Below are 23,088 nucleotides of genomic sequence, written 5' to 3'. Positions count from 1 at the left end.
AGAAACCCTGGTTCCAGGGGTGGTGGCATATGACCTGTTGAAAGCCAATACCCTCAGTGCCCAGAGGGGAGAAAAGCATTCATTCAGGCATGCCTGTATGTGAGCCAGCATCCCTCTCCCACCTCTTCATCCTTTTCAGATGCCTTGTCCCAGCAGGTGGGGACAAGAGGTGACCCAGTGCCACCATAGCAGCAATGGCAGAGGCCCTACAAGCTGGTCTTGCTCCGAAGGTACCCCAGGAGCTTGGATGGTTTATTGAATAAGTTTAGGTAGGGTCCTGCACTGTTTATTACAAAAAATATCCTGCAGGGTTATGCTGTAGAAATTAAAAATTGTATATTTTTTAAATACACAGCTCTTGTATTAAAAAAAAAAAAAAAAAACCAAAACAAGCATCTTGCTTTGTCGTAAACATCCGTGTGAGGAATGCGTTTGGTCCGGAGCAGAGGGCAACACAGGAGAAAGCCACTGGGGTGTCAGGATCACGCTGGTGCCGTCAGGGAGCTGCGGGGATGGAGCTGCGTGCTGAAAGGCGCTGGGTCGTGGTCCCGCTGATGGAAGCCTGCGTCTGGCGGGGGCTGGAGAGAGCAGTGCCCCATGGGGTCAGGAGCTGGAGTGGTGAAAGTGCCTTGGGAACGCTTCCTAAAAATAACTGGCTGCCTAAAATCACCGGCTCCCCCGCTGCAGCCCACAGCGACAGAGGGCACTGGGGACTGCAACACCACTGGATGCATCCTGCAGGCTCTGACAGTCCCTGGGCATCCTGGGCAGTGCTGGTGGCCCGGCTGTCCCCATGGCGAAAATTGGGCAATGCCATCATTGGCACATCCACGCCAGCCTGGTGCCCCGTCTGTCCTCTCTGCACCCCAGCTGCCAAGCACCCCAGCACGGCGCACTTGCTTGCAGGGTTTTGTTGGGAGCAGCGTGGTGACATGCAGGGGCTTCACTGTCCCAGGGCCGGCTCCTCCCGGCCCGGCACTGGGCTTCTTTGGTCTACGGCAGCTGAGTCTTGTGCATTCCCAACAGTTTGTGCCAGGGCTTGCGGCTGCTCACCCTCAGTGCCTGTGCCAGCCTGCGGCTCCTCCAGCCCGGCACGGGGCCAGTCCTGCAGCGTGGCACCTACACAGGTCACAGGTGCTGGTGTAAGCATGGGGGGACCCTTGGTACCCCAACATCTGCCTTAGCGGGGAGGGGAGCACCTCACCTTCAGCATCCGAGGTTGGTCCAGGCTCACCCTCCATCTCTGAGAGGGACTCGTGCTTGGTCCTGTGCCTGAGCACAGGCGAACGCCGCAGGCGCAGGGGAACGGTGCCCACTGGGGGAAACACAACCCAGGCCCATGTTAGGGTGGGGCACAGTGGTCTGGCTCGTGCTGGAACTGATCCCAATGCTGAATTCCCCTTGGGAACTTCCCAGTGTGGCAGTGCCATTGCCTATCACCCACCCGCCGGGAGAGGCAGCACCAGCACACGTGTGGAACACCACCACCCACCTCTGCTGGTGTTAGGTGCAAGGAGGGCTTGGGGTCCCACGTCACACCCAACTTACTTCCCAGCTCCGCCGGGCACTCGGGCTCCCTGAGCTGCTCCTCGTGGACAGACAGTGCTCGGCGGCTGGGCCCCCGTGGCGCTGCCAGCCGTGCCATCAGCCGGGTGTCTGTGTAAGCAATGGGGAGATGCCATTGGAGGACAGCCCAGAGCACCGCACTTGGCAGGCCCCATCAGCACCCAGCACCCATTGTGTGCTTGGCTCCCTGCTGCCCTCCGTCCCAAGGGCTCCAACAACAGGTCAGCAGTGGAATGAGGCACCCATGGGCACCTCGTGCATCCCTACCTTCAGTATTGGGTGGTGTGGGCAGGGTGGGCAGGGTGCCAGCACCCACCTCCCCACCATGGCTGACCCTCCGCGGCAGTGCCACCGGCACGTTCCTGCCCAGCCGTGGCAGGCTGCTGCTCCAGCCCTCCCGGCCGCCGGGCTCCGGCAGCTCGCTGGGCTCTGCTAGGGTGAGGGAGCGCCGGGGCTGGTCGGAGCTGGTGGCCGGAGGCTCAGCGGGCAGCTGCCTTCCCAGGGCTTTCCAGGCTGGCCGGGGCTCGGCGCTGGGCTCCGTCCTGGTGGCTGGGCTGCGGAAGGGTGCGTCTGTGGGGCAGGCAGGATGGAGCTGTGGGCATCCAGAAGTGACAGCCCCAGGGATGGCTCTTGGTGCTGGGAACCAGCCTACAGTTGGCCCAAGGACTGGGCAGTGGGCTGGTGGCCATCTGCCAACGCCAGGGATGGGCACCCGTGGGTGTAGGTAACGCTCCCGAGGGTGGAATTCTGCCCACGTGCCTGTGCCCACCAGTCCCTGTTGGCTCCAGTCCCCATGCTTGGGGCTAGGAGAGGGGATGAAGGCCTCTGCCCCAGGGGCTGGTGTGACCCCCCAGCATGCACTGGTGACCCACCTGTGGACACAGAGTGTGTGCGGGCCTTCAGGGATGGGGGCGAGTCCACAGAGCTGTCTACAATGTCCCCTGCAAGCACAAGCCACCGGGCAGCAGCAGTGAGCTGGGGTCTGCCCAGCGCCACCAGCACCCGACAAGGGAAAGATGTAGTGGGACCCACAGCCGGGAGTCCAAGGGGGCCTGCCCATGGCCACCCATGGGTGCCCAGCTGGTGGGGGTCAGGGTGGGGAGGGAGCAGCCCCTCACCATCTGAGCCGGCTTTCTTGATCTCGCTGTCTTTGCTCTGCAAAGGGGAAAAAAATGGTAAGGGGGTCTCAGAGAGGCAATGCCCACAGAATCAGTGGGTGTAGAGGGCTGCTGCCAGGCTCTGATGTGGCTGCAGGGAATGGGTGCATGCCAGGAAAGGAAGGACAGACTGACAGACACCATGCAGTGTATAGGAATTCACCCCTTGCAGAGGGTTAGGTGACAGGGCAGAGGCTATGGGCAGTGGCAGCACAGAGCTGGGTGCTGTCATTCCCAGTGGGGAGATGTCCCCACTCTAAGGACCACCATCTCCTACCACCCTGGAGGGGCAGGGTTCATCCCAGAAATGGAACCAGTCCCCACCTGCTGCTTCTTGCTCTCAGCAGCCGGGCCCTTGGTGACGCCGATGCGATGGAGCATGACCTGCACACGCTGCTCAAAGGAGCTGGACAACTCCCCCTCGCTCTTCTCCAGGTGCCTCTTCTGCAGGAGAGACACAACCCTGCCAGGAACATGGACCCACCACAGCACCTGTGGCACCCACACTCCTGCCTGCGGGGCACCCACATTCCCAACCCCAGCCATGCTGCCAGGAGATGGTTACATGGACACGACCCAGCGGGGATATCCCCAGCCATCACTGCAGTGTCCCCACATCCCCTGGTAACCCCACCAGTGTCCACGGATGGGAGCAGCACCCACCAGGTGAGCTGAACAGTGGTGGTGGCTTGGTGACTGTGACAGTGCTTACCTTGTCATGCCTGACCCCCAGCGCATCCTCGTCCTCCCCGGACAGCAAGATGAGTGACTGGGATTTGCCCTCCCGAGAGTACTTGGGCCGGATCCTCCGGGCAGAGTCAGGAGTCTGGCAGTGCTCAGGCTCTGCTGGGGGCTCGGCAGAGAGCCCCCCCTCCTCCGATTTACTCAGGGGCTTCCCTGACTCGCCTGCCTTGCTGGGGGCTCGTAAAATGTCACTGAGCATCGAGCGCCTGCTCCTAGGGGCAGTGGGACCACCCTCGGGCTCCTTCTCACACCTTGAGCCCCGGCTGGATTTGGGTTTCTTGAAGGCAAAAAAATTCCCAATTTTCTTCTTGAGGGTGCGGGAACCAGAGGGAGCCAGAGGGGCTGATCCCAGGCAGGTCTCCGGAGTTGTGGGGCTGGGGAGAGATGAAGCATTGGAAAAGGTGAGCTCCAGGCAGCCAAGAGGTAAGGGATCAGTTTTTTCACTCTGCCCACCCTAAAGGGATGGATCCAGACCCTGGACACTCCACCTGAGATGGCAGTGTCCTGGCAAGGGCACCCATTCCCAGCACTGCTCCCCTGGGTGCTGCCTCATTGCCTCCCCACTGTGGAACAGACTCCACGGCCACATCTGGCACACCATGGCTGCCATCCCATTCCTCCTCCCCCAGCCCTGCCCTTGGCGATATCCCTGGGTGTGCTGCTTTCCCCAGCATCCCTTTTGCACTGGGCCCAGCAGCGTTTGCAGGGAGGCTGCTGGATCCTGGGGATGGGTGTGTGCTGGGCAGCTGAGGGGCCCTGAGCACCCCCGGCTTACGGCAGTGTTTCTGTGATGAGCCTCTTGGCAAAGAAATCCTCCAGCCCCTCGTCCACGCGGGTGATGCTCCTGTCCTCGCTGTTCTCACAGGCCACGGGCTGCACCTGTGAGGGACAGCTGCTGTCAGCCCAGCACAGGGCAAAAATGCCCCCAGGCATGAAGGTGTGTCTGTCACCCCCCCCGGGCATGAACAAGTGTGTGCCCCTGCAGGATGGGTGCTGGCACGCTCCATCTCATACCCAGCATTAAAGCCAAACCATGGTGTTACCAGCTGCATCCCAGCTCTAATCCTGCTCCCTCCCTTGAGCACTGGGAGCTCCAGGCAGCCCCAGGCTCCTTCCAACCCCTTGCCCAGCACAGTGGCTGAGGTATGGCACTCATACTGTGGGAGAAGCCTTTGGCAGAGATGCCTCCTCCATCTGATCTCCAAGGGACCCCTCTGCTGCTGGCAGGTGATGGAGCAGGTGACCTGCAAGGACCCACACCTGCATCCTTCAGATGTTTCTAGTCCAACCTTGGAGCGCCACCACAGCCTGCCTGAGAGCCACCTGCTCCATCCCCATAACAAAGTGGCCTGCACCACGGCCAAGCCTTCCTCCATGGCACCTTCCTCTCCCTGGCATGTGCCACTGCATCAGTGCCATGCTATCGATGAGAGGGAGGCGCTTCCCCATCGGTGGCATTTCAATCCATAATGACTTTTCATTACGGCTGGATTGATGCCGCTCAGGAGCCGTTCCAGCCATCTGAGATCTGCTCTCCCTGTCATATCACATCCATCAAAGCCTGTCCTTGCTCAAGTCTTGGCCCACCCCGGGTGCCAGGCATGCCTGTCCCACTGCAGGGTGATGGCCTCCTGGCCCTGCCAACCTCCAGAACCCACCCTGCCCCTGGAACACAGCTCCTGCCTCCCGTGCAGGCTCCGGCCCCGTGCCAGCCCTGATCCCACCATGATCCAAGGGCAAGCATCACCACAGCCCTGCAAGCCAGGGCTTTCCAGCAAGTGAAAGGATCCAGCTGCATCACGGTGGCACGGGGATGAGGTGATGCCAGCAGGATCCAGCCCCAGGGACGGTGATGGAGCTGTACTCGCCACTGACTGCACCCAAAAGTTACTTTTCCTTTGGGAAGGGGGGTGCAAAGGCAGGATCCCCATCCAGTCGCCTGTTGGATGGGGGGAGCACAAGCCACCTCATCACGGCTGGCAGAGCCCCACTAGCACCACCGGGAGCCGTGGTGGCCACCAGTGCTTCAGGGATGATGGATTTTGGATAAGGGGGAGCAAATGGAGCTCAGGAGGGAGGCAGCTGGAGCCATTGCCGAACACATCGCCGGCCCTCTGCACCCAAACTCTGCAGGGCTTTTCATTCCTCTCCCGGCTCCCACCTCTCAGCATCTCCCAGTGGGGAGCAGGAAAGAGGATGGATGATTCCCCTCGCCCCCCCAGCCCCCTTGCCCATCCTTTCAGGCTGCCCCCCGAGGAGGAGGAGGCTCCGGCAGCAGCTGAAATGCAGAATAATAAACCCACCGCGTCTTTGCGCATCTCATTTTCCTGCCTTGCAACAAATACTGACCGCAATAACTCACCCAAGCGGAAAAAAAAAAAGGGAGAAACACCCCGAACGCACCCCACCTCCCCTGCCAGCCGTGCCCCCACCCTTACATTCGGCTTGCTGGGCGGCTGCCTGTGCCGGCGGTTGGGCCGGGGCCTGGCTTTGGTGCAATGCTCCAGCTTCTCGCCGGCGGTCGGCAGGTCCATAAGGAATCCGGTGGCGGTGGCAGGCTGCGTGGCGGGGAGCGAGCCGCTCGCAGGCTCAGCATCCTTTGTGGAGGCAGGGCGTGCCGGCGGCGCGGCGGGGCTGAGTGACGGCGGCGCCCGGTGAGCTCGGAGCCCGCTGGCGTCTCGACCCGCTGCCGGCTCCAGCTCCGAGACACCTACGAGAGGCGAGAGGGTCCCTGTTGACAGCCGGCCTCGCCAGGCCTCCCCATCATCATCATCATCACCATCATCATCATCATCATCACGGACGCCGTCAACCTCGCCCACGCCGGAGGGGCAGCGAGCGGGGCAGCGGCTCCGCCAGGGCGGGAGCGGCGGGCCGTACCCCGCCGGGAGCGTGCGTGGCGGCTTTGCGGCGCAGCCTGCGATGGATCCCGCACCGCCGCCGCCGGAGGTTTGCTGCGTGCGGGGGATGATGCTGTGGGGGGAGTGTGCGGAGATGCTCAGGCAGGGGCCGAGCCCCGCAGCCAGCCCTGAGACCTGCAGCAGGCAGCAGTGGAACGGCACAAACCCTGCCAGCAGTGAGCAGCGCTCACAAACATACCCGGTTTGCTCTGCAGGCAGCTCCTCACCCCCCCAGGTACCCTCTGGATGGGCAGCAGGGTGCTGCGGGGCTCAGGGATCCCCTGGGGACACAGGGGTGCTGGAGTCTGCATGAGCTCAGCCAAAGCAGAGTGACCCATCAGCTGCTCCTTGTCTGTGCTCCCCCTGAGATTCACTCCCCTCCCAGGCCGGTGGGGACAACACCAGCAGCAAGGGAAACCCATGGGCAACATCTTCTCCCCAAGGCTGTTGGGTGAGTGGGTGATGTCTATGTCCAGGGTGGCCGTGGGAGATACCATGGCACCCACAATCACACACAAACCTCCTACCCCGGGCTGGCTCTGTGGGGAGGGAGTTCGGGGCGTTTGCTCCACTGCCCAAGGGCACTGAGCCAGCTGAGGCCCAAAACCAGCGCAAGAGCAAGGTCAAGGTGAGCTTCCCTCACAGACCCCACACAGCACTGGGAGAGGCTCTCTGAAGGGCCCAGACCCTGCTGCCCTCAGCCCACGACTGTGGGGGGCTCAGACCATGAGGCTCCCCCGTTGCTGCTGCGAGCCCCCCGCCCCTGCCATGCCCTGTGGAGGGCACCCACTGAGCCACAGCAGAGGGACAGCTCCACAGTGACCTTACTTCTCACAGTTGGTGTGGGCCGGATGCTCCTGAAGTGCTTGTTTCTCCTCCGCAGGGCCATCTTGTACTGCAGGGAGAGAGGGATGGTGGCAGCTCCGGTGTGGGCAGGGGACAGGCTGGCTGTGCCAAGACACATCCCATGGCAGCCAGAGCCTGCCAGGCTTCCCCCAGTGATGGGTGCAATCCCTCCATCACCCCTAGGCTCCCAGAGCTGCACCCCTTCATCTTATCCCAGCTCCAAAACCACCCATGGTGCTGGATTGGATACTTCCCCATCCAGAACTCTTCACCACACTGGATCCCAGGTCCCAAAGCAGCAACACCAGGACAAGGTACAAGCAGCCAGGCTGCCACAAGGACACATTCCAGTGTGCCAGGACACATTCAGCCTGCCTGGCAGGCTGACAGTCCCATTTCCCAGCACTAATTGCCTTAGCCCTGCCCTGGGGGGAGCCGGGGGTGCGTGCACCCGGAGAGGCTGTGGCTAAGCCCGGCATCATCCCGTAAGGCGGATAAAGGGCGGTTGTACCGCGGGCATCACACGGCGGCTCCGGTCCCTACCTCCTCTGCAGCCAGGTCCGGAGGATTCCTGCCCCTCGCCAGCGCCGTGGCATCGTCCTCAGCCGACTCCGGCAGCAGCACCAGGAGGTCGAGCCCCTGCCTGGCGAGGCTCTCTGCCTAAAACCATTAGGAAGCGCTTAAATTATCCCAGGGGCTGAAGCGTGCTGGGCTGCCCTGTGTGCTCTGCGCTGCTCTGCTCCCTACCCACGGCTGGGATTTGTGAGCGGATTTAGGCCTGATTAGCCGGTGTCCAGCCCAGCGCAGCTGCCCTGCTGCAGGAGTGGCCGGCGCCTGGCGTCACCCCAGCACACGGCAGCAGCGCTGGGGCTTTGCTCAGGGTGTTAATATTGCTGTGACCACACTGGGAGAGGATTACCTGGCAGGAAAACCAGCCTGGGTGGGAATTGTCCTGCTTCCCAGACTGCAAATCCAGTGTCACGGCATTGGTGTCCAGGTACCTGGACAATGCTGGGGTATCCAGACTCCCATCCTGCATCCCAGCCCCCCATCCCCATGCCACAGGTGCTGGCAGCCCCCAGCACTCACCAGTTTGCACTGGGCGATGGTCAGGTCTCCCAGCACGGCATCCACGATGCAGTCGGCTACAGCGGCTGTGACGGACAGCTTGATCTCACTGGGAGCAGAGAGAGGGTGCTCAGGGCCAGCACCCACCACCCCTGCAAGCCATGGGGCTGTCTCCCCAGGGAGGGCTTTGCTGAGGAGATGGATGCTTGGCTGTGGCACACAAGGGCCTCCCAGGACATGCCCATGTGCTGCAGCTTGCTGGGTCTGTGCTGCCAGAGCAGGAATGGGAATAGGCACCGGCTGGGATGGAGAATACCAAATGCATCCCATTGTTGATGGCCAGGGCCAGCCAAGGGGATGTGCCTGCAAGAACATCACCCCATGGGTTTCCCCAGCACCCCAGGGACTTGCCTGAAGTGGATCCAAGCAGGAAGCAAAGCTACAGCTGGAAAAACACAGCAGCAGGACCCCAGCACACTTCTACCACAATGTGGGGAGAGGAGAAGTTGCTAGAGAGCCCCCAGAATGCTCCTCTGGCCCCGGGGGTCAGTGCCAGTGACTGAGCAAGAAGAAGAACAGCACATCACCCACTTCAGCTTGCTGAAGACATCGGTGACCATCTGGTCCAGGACAGCGCTGAGGCTGAGCTGGTCCTGGAGGCAGATCCTCTCTGACATGGCAGTGACCAGCTGGTCCCTGACCCCGCTCTTCTGCACCACAGCTGGGCACAGGCCGTGGGCCGTGTCCAGCACCGCCTGCATGATTGCCTGAAGTTTGGGCAGGAAAGGAAGGATTCAGTTTCTTTTCTATCAGGATTCACATGGCTTTCAGTAGACACCATCCCCCTTATCCTCGGGCCAAGGCTGATGGACATCCCGTGCTGCCCATGGTGCCCACCTGGATTTCCCGGCTGCAGGTCTGTGATGCCTCCTCCGTGAGACACTCCAGCTTGTGCTGCAGCTTGCCATTCTGGTAGGGGCTGTTTCCAGCCTCATACAAGAGGGGCAGGATCTGACATGGAAAGAGAGATGGTGTGGATTATCCTGTGTCACCTCATCTTCTTTTCCTATATTTCCATGCACAGCCTGCCCTCGTGGCTCTCCCATGGAAGAGCATCACCCACATCAGCTGGGGAGACCCAGCGATCTTTTGGCTTTGCTGGGCCAGGTTTGGGCATCCTTGTTCCTCAATTTCTCCCCGCCACCCACTGACTCTCCTTCCCCTCTTGCACCCCACTACACTGCTTCCTGGAGCAGGGAGACTCTTATCCAACCCTTTCACACCTTCCCAACATCAGTACCGTCTTCTTAAATCCTGTCTCTGCCACATTAAGTAACCAGGGGGGTGCCAGAGAGGTGGGGAAAAGGGGAAAGGAGGTGGTTTGAAGAGAAGCAGAAGAGAAGGAGGAAAAGTTGCAGTGGGGAGAGAGAACCAAGACCAGGAGGATCAAACCAGGTCTGACAGAGCCAGGAGCTGCCAAACCAACATGATGGATTTTGTCATGGCCTGATGGAGCATTCTCTTGCTGGGGTGGGATGAAGGTGCCCCAGGGAGGGACCCCTCAGGGATTCAGGGAGGTTTCCCAGCAGTGTGGGCATCTGTGGGTTGCAGGGTGTTCTCAAAGCTGGAGCACCCCTCTCTCCCAAGGAGGGATGTGTGAGCATGGGATGCCAGAGGAAGAGGGGTTGTAACCCTGTGGGGGGTGTGCACACAGCCGTGTGTCTCTGGGGCCAGGGGACTAAGAACATTTTGATCTTTGTTCTAGAAGGGAATTCAGAAATTCTCAGCTGTTCTTTAGTGCTTGCAAGTGCTCGGTGGTGTGTGTCTGTTGCATTGACATTCTGGAATTCCCTGACTGCTGGTTAATGATGTTATTAATTAATCAATGCCCTGCTTCGATCCCGAGTGGAGGCTGGGCGAGCTGTGGGGGTTTCCCACGCTGTGCACTCACACTGACAGAGAGGTTGGCATTCCTGATGGCCTCCTCAGCACAGAGGATGTCCGTCTCCACCTCCTTGCCCGTGCAGGTGCTCAGGATGTCGATGTGCTTCTGCACACTCAGACAGATCTCATTCACCATCTGGAGCACAGAGAGGCTGTGTCATGTGCCAGCGCTGGGGCAGCACTGCCAGTTCCCCTCCTTGCTGTGACTTTCCCAGAGAAGAGTGTGCTCAGAGGGGGCACAGGCAGGTTACAGCCTCCAAGAGCACCCCTGCCTAATAACCAGGGATGCACACGGCAGGGATGTGCTGGCAAGAGTGCCCAGGGGGCAGGAACACACTGTACAGGTTAGCGTAGCAGCAAGTTATCTCAGCAGGGCATATGCATGAAAATCTCGGATGCAACCAGCAGGATTCTAGGAGATCTGCTTTCCATCTGCCCCCACCCTCACCACAGAACCATGGCATGGTTTGGGTTGGAAGGGATCTTAAAGGTCCTCCTATTCCAGCCCCTCTGCCATGGTCAGGGACACCTTCCACTAGACCAGGTTGCTCCAAGCCCAGCGCTTGAATGCTTCCAGAGATTTGGCATCCACAATTTCTCTGAGCAACCTGCTCCATCCCTGAATCTGCTCTGCCTTCCACTTCCAGGAAAGGTTAAGAGGGTTTTGCTGCTTGCAAGAGCTCACATGAGCAAGCCAGGGTGGTTTGGGGCAGGGGAGGAGCAGCCCCACGCAGTAGTTTGTCCCTCAGACCTGTTCAGAAGAGGTGGTGAGGATGCCCTGCTGCAGCCGGAGGGTCTGAGCTGGCAGCGTTTGCCGCAGCTGGTTTCTCGTCAGGCAGGACTGGAGCTGCAAAGGCAGAGGCCATGAGCAGCGATGGTGGCACCTGGCCCTGGGTTCCACAGCCCGTTTTCCCCACCTTGTGCACGGCCTCCTCCGTCCTCTCGGGGTGGCTGCGGTAGGCCTGCGCCACGTCGCTCATGGGCAGCGGCATCGACTTGAGCGTGAAATTCCTGCGGGGCAGCGGGGGTCAGCTGTGCTGCTGCACCCAGGGCTCACCCCCTGCTCGTGTCCCCATGGACGTGACACGGGCTCGCAGCCCACCCAGCAGCAGCTCTGGAGATAAGATGGCCAAACTCTGGCCCTCAGCAGACCCTGATGGGGTGGCAGTGAGCACGTGCCCAGGCTCTCCATGCACCCCTCTTTCTTCAGACCTCTGCACAAACACCAGACAGGGTGGTGGGTGTGCTCAGCAGGGGAACAAACTCTACCCATCTGTCATGGGCAGGGAGGAGAGGAGCATCACAGCACCACCAGCAGCAGATCACCCTGTGCTCAGTGGGGCTCCTGGGGTGACATGAGGCTGTGCTGGTTGGGATGCAGAGCCCAGGGGAGCCCTGAGGTTGGTAATGGGGGTGTCATCACCAAATGGGTGTCAGGTTGCTTTTCTGGCTGCAAGACCAGAGCTGTGGGCCAGCTCCTTTGGGATATGCGTGAAACTGTGTGAGGGCCAGGGGAAAAAAGGTCCTGGGGACAGGGACATGCTGGTGACAGAGGCTCTTTTGCATGGCAGTAACAAGCCAGGAGGACCAAGAGGCTCCTTCCTTACCTCTCCAAAGCTTGAGCCACCTCTAGGAGCCCATGGGCAGTTGTGTTGTTCCTGTCCCAAACCACAGTCCTGCAAAAACAAGGACCTGGGTGAGCCCTGCCCACACCCACACTGCCCTGAGGTGGGTGCTAGCAAGAGTCAGCCCAAGGCTGACCCCAGGCATCAGAGAGCCTAAAAGTGGGGTTAAAAATGACAATTTGAGTATTCAAAACATAAACTTGGACTTCGTAAGGAGCTATAAATTAGGTGGGTGCCTGGAGGGAGGGAAGGGCTGGAAGGACACATTCAGGCACCATCCTGTGGGCAGGGGAACACCATCATGTGTCTAGAGGAACACCATTCCCTGTCCTCTGCAGACACCTCTGCTTTGGCTTTGTATACAAAATGTGGTCCAAAACGGTGTTTTAGGAAGTGATGGCAGAGCATGAGGTGAGGGCAGTGAGCACAAAGGTTTGTCTGCAGCATGCTGGGCTGGGCAGGAGCCTGGAAAAGAGGTGGCAAGTACCAGGGCAGGGATGGAGATGCTCTCTTGCCCTTCACATGTCCCCTACCAGCACTACCAGATGACTGCCATGGGTGCAAAATGCAGTCATAGCACCCAACCCTGTACCAGGAGTGGTCCAGGACCACATCCATGGCCACCAGGAGATGTGACAAAACTCCTCTGATGGCATCAGCATCACAACCATCACATCAGGGCCACCCACACAGGGTCACCCACAGCGTGTCACAGAGCTGCTGCTACCTGAGCTTGGTGTTGATCTGCAGGGCCTTGGCGAGCATCTTGGCCCCCGTGTCCCCCATGGCATTGCCACTGATGTCCAGGGACACGAGGCTGGTGTTGCTGCCCAGGGCACTCAGCAGCACGTTGGTTCCCAGCTTGAGGCGTGATTCAGCCACAGACAGCGACTGCAGAGGCTGGAAAAGGGACAAGGAGGGGGATCAGGACATGTCAAGGTGCATGTCACCCTTCAGACACAGCTCCACCCCTGTGCAGCAGCCTGGGCTGGTGCTGGTTTTGGAGAGAACAAGGGATACTGAATCCTGAGAAACAGAGGGGCAGTGACTGCTTAGACAGGCTGGATTTAGCTCAGATGCCCAGCAGGCAGTCAGGAGAAAAGAGAGGATTTTTGGGAAAGCTGTGCTGAATGCAGGTTACAGTAAGTGTCCTCCATGATTTTAGCCAGATACAGGCTTCCATTTTCCCAGATTTCTCACTTCTCTGTCTGAGCTTCTGCTTCAGACTGAGGAAAAATAAAAGCAGAAGGACTCGAATGGCAGTGAGAGAGGGAGGACTGCTCCAGCCTGCGCAGGAGGGATCTGGATGGCACCCCTGCATGGACACTGCACAGTGCTGGCTGAGGGTGACACCAGGAGCACGGATGGGATGGTTCTGGTGGCTGAGGGTGACACCAGGAGCACAAATGGGATGGTTCTGGTGGCTGAGGGCAAGCTGGACTTACACAATCCTCCTCCTGGGTGAGCTGGACAATGCGGTGCAGGACATCCAACAGACCTTCCCTGCAGGAGAGGTGTGTGAGGGGTTGTGCATGCCCTGGGGCTCACAGAGGCAGAGCTCTGTCCTCCCTCCCACTCTTGCCTGGGCTGTGACCCATCTCTGACACTGCCCCAGCTGCTGGCAGTGGTGACCCTCCCTGCATGGGCAGGCAACTCCTGCCAGCCCATGGGCTTTTGATGGGGAGGGAGAGTCCAGGTGCGTGCACCATTCCAGGATGGCTCCAAGCCTGGGTGCTGCTGCTTGGCACTCACTTGGATTTGATGTTGAAGTTTTTCCCCAGGGAGACGTGCCTGATGGATTTGCTCCTGCCAATGGAGAGCACCAGAGTCACCATGTCGGGGTCAAAGCCTGCAGGAGAGGGAGACACCCCAGGATGATCCAACCAACCCATGGAGGTGGCACCAAGGTGGTTCCTCACAGGAGACCTGCAGAGCCACCAAGCTGCCACAGTGGGACGCTGGAGATGCCCAGGGAGGCTCCTGAGCATCTTCCTCCTTTCCTGGCTTCCCCAAGGAGCCTGGAGACCTGTGCAGAGCTGGGGTCCCTGAGAAATGACCTCCAGAAGGAGCAGCCAGTGTGGGCACTCCTGATATGGGGGTGCCAAGGCTGTGCTGGGCCACGGGGGCACTGAGGGAGCTGGAGATGGCACTTGCTCTCTGCCATCCCTCAGGGTGTGCCCCCCATCACCCACCCAGCACCCTGGACACCATGGGGGGAGTTCAGCTTTCAGGCAGCTGCCTGCACTCCCATCCTCCTGGGTGCACCAGTTCCTGCCCAGGGAAACCCTTTCAGTGCTTCAAACCCTGAACCAGCCGCAGGAGACCACCTCAGATTCAGCGAACTGAAGAGGACAGTATCAGGAAAGGTGCAAAATGAGAAATTTTGGCAAGTCTTGAGGTAGGAGGGCATAAAGAAATCCTCACTTGCTGTGCTGGGTGACTGGACATGACAGTCCAGGAGATGTAGGAGATCTTTTCCCAGGCTGGGAAAAGGCAACCTACCATTGTCAGACAGGTCCAGGTGACTGATGGAGCTGGCATCAGGGATGAGGTCCTGGATGACTTGGGCCCCCGCTGATCTCAGCTTGGAAGAAACAGCAAGACATCAGCACAGGGAAGGCAGCGAGCCCTGCAAACCAGACCCTCCTGCCGGGGAGCTCAGACAGGGCACAGACCCTCCCACACTGCCACAGGGCACCCCCTGGCCAGAGCGGGCGCTGCCCATGGCTGCTGGGCCCTCACCTCACAGCTGCTGAGATCCAGGTGCAGGTCACTGATGTGGCTGTTGTCTGCCAGCCCTTGCAGCAATGCCCTGGAAAAGTCACCAAAGCCCCATCAGTGCAAGAAATGGGGGCACCAGCCCCTGCCATGGGGCACCCCCAGCAGTGCAGGCAGTGGGAGTGGGATGCTGGAGAAGGCATCCTTCCCAGAGCTCTGCCTCTCACAGCCCCTTCCCTCCATCCTCCCCACCAGCCCTGACCCCAGGCTGTGCTCACCCCAAATCCATTCCCGCAGCCCCATCGCACCTTACAGCATCAGCTGGCAGCTTGGTACCTGCCAGGGAGACATGTCTGAGGGAGCAGGCCTGGCTGAAAAACTCCTTCATGTCAGGGGAGATGGTTTTCACCCTCCTGGAAAGGATGGGCACAACATGGCAACAACAGCAACCCAGCACCAGCCACCCCCCTGAGTACCACACCCCCCTAGGTACCACACACCCCTGAGTACCACACCCCCTGGGTACCACACATCCCTGGGTACCACACACCCCTGGGTACCACACCCGTGGGTACCCCATCCCTGGGTACCCCACCCCCCTGATGCCATCCCCAGCTTACTTGTGGGAGTACACATTTTTTGAGAGATCCAGGTGGATGAGGCTGGTGTGGGATCCGAGGACCAGGGCTCCAAAGAGCTGCCAGGGTGGGATGTGAGCCGTGTGGAGGAGGAGCCAGGGGCACTGCAGCCCCTCACACAGCCCAGGGATGGAGGGGGCTGAGGGCAGGGCTCACTGCCAGGAGCCCCTGCGTGATACTCACAGCATCCAAAGGACAGTCTGTGCCAGCCAGGCTGAGGTGGGAGAGCGAGTGGCAATGCTGGAGGAGGCTCTGCAGGTTCTGTGAGCACAGGGGGCTCAGCAGCTTTGCCCCTGGGTCCCACCCTCACCCTGCAGCCCTGGAATCCCAGTTCCAGCCTGACTCCCCCATCCTGCTGAGCACAGGGGTGAATCCTGCACACAGGAACCCACTCTCTCATGGGATACTGCCATGTATCACACAGCCCCCTGCTGCAGACGGCATCTGCCACACTGCCACAAGGAGATGCAGGGGGATGTCCCCAGGGTGTCCCCAGCTGCTCCCAGGCAGGCACGGGGTGCTGCAGCCATGACCTCCCCATCCCAAACCAGACTGGGGACAGAGCCTGAGTGTGCCACCCCACCCACCACAGCACAGACACTCACACTGATGTCGTCCCCAGCCAGCGTGCCGGGGTTTCCAGAGAGGTCCAGGTGCCGGAGGGAGAACCCAGTGGCTTTGTTATCTGTGAGGGCCTTGCACAACGTGCTCATCCCTGCTCAGAGAGAGTGAGAGAGGCATGGCTACAGGCTCCCTGCACTGGGGAGAGCCAGGGAGCAGAACAAGGGAGCTTCCCTCCAGCTGGGGCAGCAGGACATCGCATCCATGAAGGTGCCCTTTCCAGGGTGTCCCTGCATCACTCCTGTTGTGGAGTGGGGCAAGGCCACCTGGGCTCTACCTTTGGCTGTGAGCATTGTCCTGGCCAAGCTGAGGCTCTGCAGACCCTTGGGACTCCTCTCCACGTGCCGGCTGAAGGCAGAGACCCCTGATGAGAGCAGGGAGCTCTGAACGGCTGTGCCAGCACAGCTGGGTGTCCATCCCACCCTGAGCTGCAGCCTCCGGGACAGGAGGCAGCTGCTGGCGGGATCTGGAGTTGAACATCAGTTTTTGTGGATGTAAACTCATCCCAGCCCAGAATTTGAGTACCTCTATCTTCCAGCTGGTTGCCAGAGAGGTTGATGGTGTGCAGGACAGAGTTGGGATGGCTGCTGAGTGCCTGGGCCATCCTCTGCACAAAGTCACTGTGGGGAGAAGGGTCACCCATCTGAGCAATGCTTGGACACCCCCAGGAAGGACAGCCACCAGCTCTGTAGTCTTACAGGGACATGCCAGCAGCTCCTGCCTGTGTGGCAGACCTGGCTCATCTGAGCAGCCAGAAGGAAGCAGAGCATCTCCAGGGATGGGTGGTATTCACTCCCAGGCTATGGGAGTCTCTGCTCCCAGTGAGCTTCCCAGTGTGGAGGGGATGGAGCCACCAGCCCCTGGCACAAGGGTCCATGCATGGACCTCCCTGCTCCATGTACTGAGGGAAGAAGCACCAGGCTGCCAAGACCCTGCTCATCATTGCCTTGCAGCACCTTCACCTACCCTTTCAAGCCACTGTTCTCCAGCACCAGCTCCTCCAGTGTCACTGACTTGCTGAGCATGTAGAGCAGCTGCTCTGAGATCTCCTGATTCTGGCAGGGAAGAAGAAAGCCTTTCTGGGAGCCTGGCCACCTCTGGTGCACCCAGAGCCGCAGCAGCAGCACTCACCAGCCTGAAATCCTTGCAGGAGAGCTTGGTGAACCACAGGTTGAAGGACAAGGCAGCAACACTCAGTGCCACATCCCTGCAGGGTGACAGGGAGGAGGGAGTCAAGGGCCAGGCTGAGCCAAGGTTAATCCCAAATGGGTGACAAAAAACACCCAACTGGGGCTTGTCCAAATACATCCAGCCCCAGGGTGCCCCAAGAGAGCTGGAGTGCCCCAAGACACCCAGGATGCCAGAACACACCCATCCCATCCAAAACCAAGGTGCTCCAACTGACCCAGCCCTGGGATGCTCCAACTGACCCAACCTCAGTGTGCTCCAACACCACATTCAACAGAACAGGACTGGGGATCGTGGGTTTAAAGCAACTCACAGGTACAGATCATCTTCCCCAGATTATTCCCTTGGGGAAAATCAAATTAAACTAAATATTTGCATGCTTCTATCTAAACCTCGGGGTTTTAAATTCTTTTTAACTCTGAGCTCTCATGTGAGCAACACCACAGGTTTTGGTTGAGTGGAAACAAGTTTCTTTTTTACTTCCTCATCCAAAGAAATCTCTATAACGGTCTCCTTTTTCACCAGCTGAACACAGATCCTCTGTTCCCCAAAACATCAGCCCAGAACCTTGACTTGCTGTGGCCCAGCCTGGCAGCTGCCTCCCCTGAGAGCTGAGCCCTTGCTCTGCCTTTCTTGGCATGGAGACGTGGCTGAGCCCCACAGGGAGAACTCCAGGCACGGCTGGAGCTCACAGCCCCACTCTCAGGTTATAATCAGGTGATAACAGGGTTATAACAGATATCTGGGGGGGCTGGTGGGGAGCAGTGCAAGTTTCAGGGTGGCAAGCTGCGCCAGCTGCTTTGCATAGGGAAACACCTGACAGCCACGAGCTGCAAGAGGCCACTGTGACATTGAGTTTTCAGCCCTATAAACAGCTCCCAGGCTGATCTAAGAGTTAAAAATGAGCAGAAAGGCTGCCTGGACCCTCAGCTGCTGCCCCATGGGACGGGGCTCAGGGTGTTTGGTGGGGGGGAGTGTCAGATGTGGCACCCCTGGAGCGTGTAACCTGTAAAAGCCTCTAACATGGGCAGGAGAGCATGCTGGGCCCCCCAACAGGGACAGGGAGAATGAGGATGGGTGCTGGGACACTGCAGGCAGCAGGGCTGGGGGCTCACCGGCTCTCCAGGTGGCTGAAGTCCAGCAGGTTGAACTCCCGGCAGTCCTGGCTGTGGTAAATGTTGTCCACGTCCTTCCCAGAAGGATGCACACATGGATCAGGCTCAGCACTGGGTCCTGGGGAGGGCTCAGGTCCCTGGTGCTGCTGGAGGGAGCTGAGCCCTTGGGGAGCCCCTTGCCTAACCCCAAAGCCTAAAACCTTCCCTGATGGCTGGCAGGGGACATGTCCCAGCTTGGTGGGACAGATTGGACAACTTCCGCAGGGAATGGTCTGAAGGCAACACAGCCCAGGCTGGTGGGAGTGACGGTGTGGGGAGAGGTGAGCTGGGATCAGTGTCCAGGGGAAAGGGGGATAGTGAGTCCTGCTGTGGCTGGGTGCCAGCAGGATTCTCCTCTCCTGGGACACCCAGCAAGGTCCCAGATTTCCAGGGCCTCCCCTTAGGTCACAGTTTGGGAAAGAACCTGGTCCAAGGCACGCCGCTCCCACCTGCACTTTGATTGCAGCCCACTCAGGAGCAGGGGGCACTCAGAGCTGCAGCTCCCAGCCCCAGCAGCTCCATGAGGCAGCCACAAGCATCCTGTCACCAAGGGACACCCTGCTGCCACTGCTGCATCCACGGGAGGGACCAGCTTACCCACTGGATCTCCTCACGGAAGGCAAAGCCGTTGTAGTCACACAGAGCAGCGTAGGTCTCTGAAAACCCCCCTGCAAGGAGAAGGCAGTTTGGGGGCAGAGCTTCCCAGGGGAACATGGAGGAGAACTTTGTGGGGAGTGGGAAACAGGAGAGGGATGACAGGGACTCAGAAGTGATGCTGAGGGCTCCCCCTTCCCTGCCCAAAGGGGAGAGGGATCTACTGTCAGCCCCAAAGGGGGCTGTGGCTTGCTTTGCTTGCTCCATGTGGATGCCAGGCAAGGCACATTTCCACGGGGATAATGCAGGGATCCTGCTCCAGACCAGGCTACAGGAAAAGCTCCTGGCTCTGCAGTGGTGCCATGTGAGGTGGGTAGAAGCATGCACAGCTACAGGTCCTTGCAGGTAGATTCTGAGCAACATTGCCTGCCATCCTGTTTCTTCCTGGGGAGCTACATCCCTTCAAACCTGCTCCTGCCCCATGGGATGGGGTGGGCTGGTGGGCAGCAGACCCCAGTAGCAGGGCTCCATCTGACCAAAGCCATCAGAGGTGCCCTGCCAGCAGAGGTGAGGGCTGTCAGCAGAGCTGCTGTTGGTGGATGCAGGGCTAGAATGGTCCTCAGAGTGCTCCAACCCTCCGGGTCCTGCCTGAGGGAGGTTATGGCAGGACTTACCACATGGCCCAGGGTTGCTCTGCAGCACTTCCTCCAGTGAGTCTGTGGTCTGCTGGATCCTCTCATACAGGCTGGGGGGGGAGTTCTTGAGCAGTGTCCTGGGGAGGGAGCAGAGGGGTGTCAGGGTGAGCCAGGAGAAGAGCATCCCCACCATTCTATGCTTAGCACAACCCTGTGTGTAGGGTGGCCAGAAATACTCAGTCAGGGAACAGGGTCTCATCTCCATCCATGTATTTTCTCCTGCTAAAAGCACTGCTGTAGACCCATCCTATATTTGGGATTTTCTAGCTGCAGGTGTCCCGGTTCATGGCAGGTGGGTTGGAACTAGACGATCTTTAAGATTCCTTCCAACCTAAACCATTCCAGGATTCTACAATCTGGAGCTTTTCTGGGCAAAGGGGTTGCTCTGGTTCCTACCCAAGCACCCCTCAGGAGCAGAAGACCCTTACCCAAGGGATGAGTCTGGAAAGACCTTCTTAAGTGACACGGTGACATGGATAACAACTTGCTCCAAATCATCCAAGGACATGAACCGGAAGGCATAGGACGCTGCATCTGTTTCTATGACAACCTGCAGGGTCCAAAGGATGAGAGATTCCTGAGCGAGCTGGCAGCACACAGCGTCCCCAAGCCCCCAGACACAACGGTGACAGCCATCAGCTCCTCTCTGCCAACCCAGCCACCAGCACAGAGAATGCTGTGAGCACCAGGAATTTAGGATAAAATACACTGGTGTGCCAGAATAAGGCACAAACCTCCTGAAAATTCAGCTTAAGCTGATGCAGAGGCAGCCCGATGCAGTGAGGTGAGAACAGCCTTGTCTCTGCCTGCAGCAGCCGCAGCTGGAGCATGGAGGTTTCCTCCCTGAATTTATTTAATCGAGCTTTAGGGCTTTTTCAGCTTATGGTTCCTACCAGAAAAAAAAAATCCCATGGCAACATGCTCCCTGATTTAATTACACACTGATTGAGGCGTGGGAGCAGGATGACAATTATCTGCTGGCATCGTGCAGGACAGAGCTTCCGCCAGTGCCCGGGGCTGTGGAGGCAGCAGAGCGTGGCACCGCCGGCACTTTAACAATCCCTGGCCTTTCCGTGTCCCAGTCAGACATCTCAGCCCCCTCCACCCTGAGGAATCAACTCCCTGCACCCCCCTGTCTGTGCCCAGCTCCTGCAGCTCTCTCCTGGAGCTCAGCCTGCTGAGCAGCAGAAACCCCGTGTGGAGGCTGAGGCCATGGCTGCTGCTGATGCTTCACCAAGGAAAAGCCAGACAGGATGTTAGAAAGGAGCAGACAGGAGGTTAACCAGGACCACAGCCCTATTTTGGCCAATACATCCAAGCCTTGATATCCAAGTCCTCTCTTCCGTGGTTTCTACTGCCACATCTGCCCTATGTGCCCGCCCCTCTCTAAGAGGATTAACAGGGTTTAAAACGCCCTCCTGCTAAATTTGTCCTCACCTTGGTAAGCCTGCAGCCATTTGTCACCTTGTCCCTGCTGAGCAGGAGGTGCCATGGCCAGGCACTGGCCGTGGATGTCAGAGGGGAAGGAGTGCAGGCACCCCCCAGCACCCCTGGGTGCCCCCCTGCACCTCCAGCTCCAGGGCAACACCCTGATGAGATCAACACTGGTGACCCTCAATGGGGGACCAGAACACCCCCAGATCCCGTGGGGGACTCTGGACCAGGGTTTGCCATGAAGGAGTGGGCAGAGAGGGGGGTAATGCCCAGGTTGGGTTTGTCCCAGTTTGCCCCACTCACCACACTGGGCTCTTGGACTGTCATCTCCCTCACCTCCAGGAAGCTGAAGCTGCTGTGAACCTGTAGGTGAGAGAAGCAGGATCAACCCCAGCGGTGATGGAGAAAGGAAACCCAAGGGTTCCCCCCAGCTCCCACACTTCCCATGCCTCAAGTAGTGCTTGGCCTTGGCCCCACCCTTCACCAGCCCCCAAACAAGACCCCTCCCCTTCCCCCATCTCTCTCCTCCTCCTGCTCTTGAGGGATTCCCAGACCCAGTGGCCCAGGTGATTCAGGGGTCACTCCCTCCAGTGCCCCAGGCCCCCCCAGAACCCCAGAGCTGCACCAGGCTCCCCACACTTACCCTCACTGGCAGCATCACAGGCAGCACATAGGCTCGCCAGGGTGTCAGGACCTAGGCAAGGTGTGACAAGGGACCACAGTGACATGGAAGCCACCTCTGTCCCTCACTGCAACCATAAAACACCTTCCTGGGGAAACCAGGAAAGCAGGAACCAGGCCAGACTCTGCACATACCAAGATAAAGTCGTCATACTTGAATTTCACCTGCAGCTGGATGCTCAGCACCAGGAGCACCTTCTTTGTCCCCAGGAAGGCGGTGATGCCCTCTGAAAAGACCAATGTCCACATGAAATTAGATTCATGTCACCTTGGTCCTCTCCCATGTGCCCTGTTGCTGTTGAGGACACTGTCCCCACCTGAATCGTCTCCTCTCCCTCCACACCTGACAGTCACACCCTGGTTGCTCTCAGACAAGCCTCACACACCACCTGTGGGTCTCCTCTGCTGCTCAGGTGATGCACCCACCTCCCCATCTTCTGCCTCAGCCTCAACCAAGCACAGGGTTTGGGGCTGCTGGTTCACACTGCCTGTGCTGCCTCACCCACTGGGAGCTGGCACTGAGTGATAAGAGGGCTCTGATTTCTCTTCCTTCCTTTCCAAATTTACCACCACTTGGTCACCCGAGTCCTTCTCTCCACAGGGCAGCCAGGGTGGTCACATGTGCCATCCCCCCCAAGGTCACAGACTGGTCACTCCCACCATCAGTGGGCCATTGTGAGCATGGCTCCTGCCCTGAGCACCTCCTGATTCCTGCCTCTCATGGGAGACACAGGACCAAAGGCACAGCTGTCCTTCACTGTGCAGAGCACACCAGGCTGTCACAACGACACCAATCCCCATGGGTCCCTGGTTTGAGCCTCACCTCCCCAGGGACCCACCCTGGTAGAGCTGGGGCCTGAGGCTGTGGGGACACAGTGACCCAGCTCCTCCCCACCTCAGTGCCAGCCCTGGTGGGGCTGATGAGGCTGAAGGAGCCCGAGACCTCTGTGGCCTTTTGCTGTTCCAATCAGCCAAGAGAAGGCTGTGAGCAGTGGTATTCACATCCCCCATGCTGAGCTGCAGGCTGTGCCTTCCTGGGGAGCTTCTGGGGACCCCCAGCTGGCCAGAGGAGCCCAAGCCCATGGGACTGAGCAGCACCAAGCTGCACCCACAAACCCGGCAGCTTGAGCTGTGCAGAATCCCATCCTTGAGCAGCCAGGTTATCCAGGGATGCTCTTGGTCCAGGGTCCATCCTCAGGCAAATGACTTTTGCAGACAAGAGGAACCCCCAGACACTGCATGGGCCCCCCTCAACCTCATCTATTGCCGCTGAGGGACCCAAAAGTGACTCTGCCAACCCCAGCGAGGCAAACGGGGGCCAAGCAGGCCCGGCACGGGCAGCCCCATGTGGCAGCGGTGCCCGGCAGTAGCGGCGGCGGGCGACGCTTACCTTGCAGCTCGGCGGGGATCCCTCCGGGGGACACAGCCATGCCTGGCACCTGCGGTCACCTGCCCGGGATGCGGTGTCAGGGCAGCATCCTCGGGCCCGCGGGAAAGGCGCCCTGCCGGGAGGAA

At 59.4% G+C, this 23,088-nt stretch overlaps 1 protein-coding gene across 1 annotated transcript; it reads right to left on the bottom strand.

Annotated features, from left to right (window-relative positions):
• Nucleotides 1-236: 236 nt before the first annotated feature.
• Nucleotides 237-23,003, bottom strand: CARMIL2 (capping protein regulator and myosin 1 linker 2). Its single transcript, XM_030956245.1, has 40 exons — nt 22,964-23,003; nt 21,709-21,800; nt 21,536-21,586; nt 21,196-21,255; nt 19,887-20,008; nt 19,438-19,535; nt 18,767-18,837; nt 18,131-18,204; nt 16,959-17,034; nt 16,794-16,882; nt 16,353-16,447; nt 16,105-16,191; nt 15,812-15,921; nt 15,390-15,467; nt 15,189-15,265; nt 14,877-14,981; nt 14,593-14,662; nt 14,353-14,434; nt 13,603-13,699; nt 13,296-13,353; nt 12,578-12,750; nt 11,833-11,901; nt 11,143-11,236; nt 10,977-11,072; nt 10,233-10,361; nt 9,179-9,292; nt 8,873-9,048; nt 8,303-8,390; nt 7,757-7,873; nt 7,196-7,262; nt 5,906-6,177; nt 4,243-4,346; nt 3,436-3,841; nt 3,048-3,167; nt 2,685-2,721; nt 2,439-2,507; nt 1,834-2,136; nt 1,549-1,656; nt 1,205-1,315; nt 237-1,119 (listed from the first exon to the last, which is right to left on the bottom strand). The coding sequence occupies exons 1-40, from the start codon at nt 23,001-23,003 to the stop codon at nt 944-946; spliced, it is 4,461 nt and encodes a 1,486-aa protein (XP_030812105.1). The 3' UTR covers nt 237-943.
• Between the last annotated feature and the right edge of the window lie 85 nt (nt 23,004-23,088).

This window comes from Camarhynchus parvulus, chromosome 11, assembly GCF_901933205.1.
Source record: "Camarhynchus parvulus chromosome 11, STF_HiC, whole genome shotgun sequence".
NCBI classification, from domain to species: Eukaryota; Metazoa; Chordata; class Aves; order Passeriformes; family Thraupidae; genus Camarhynchus; species Camarhynchus parvulus.
Note: the sequence above shows the minus strand (reverse complement) of the source record. Positions and strands in the feature narration are given on the sequence as shown.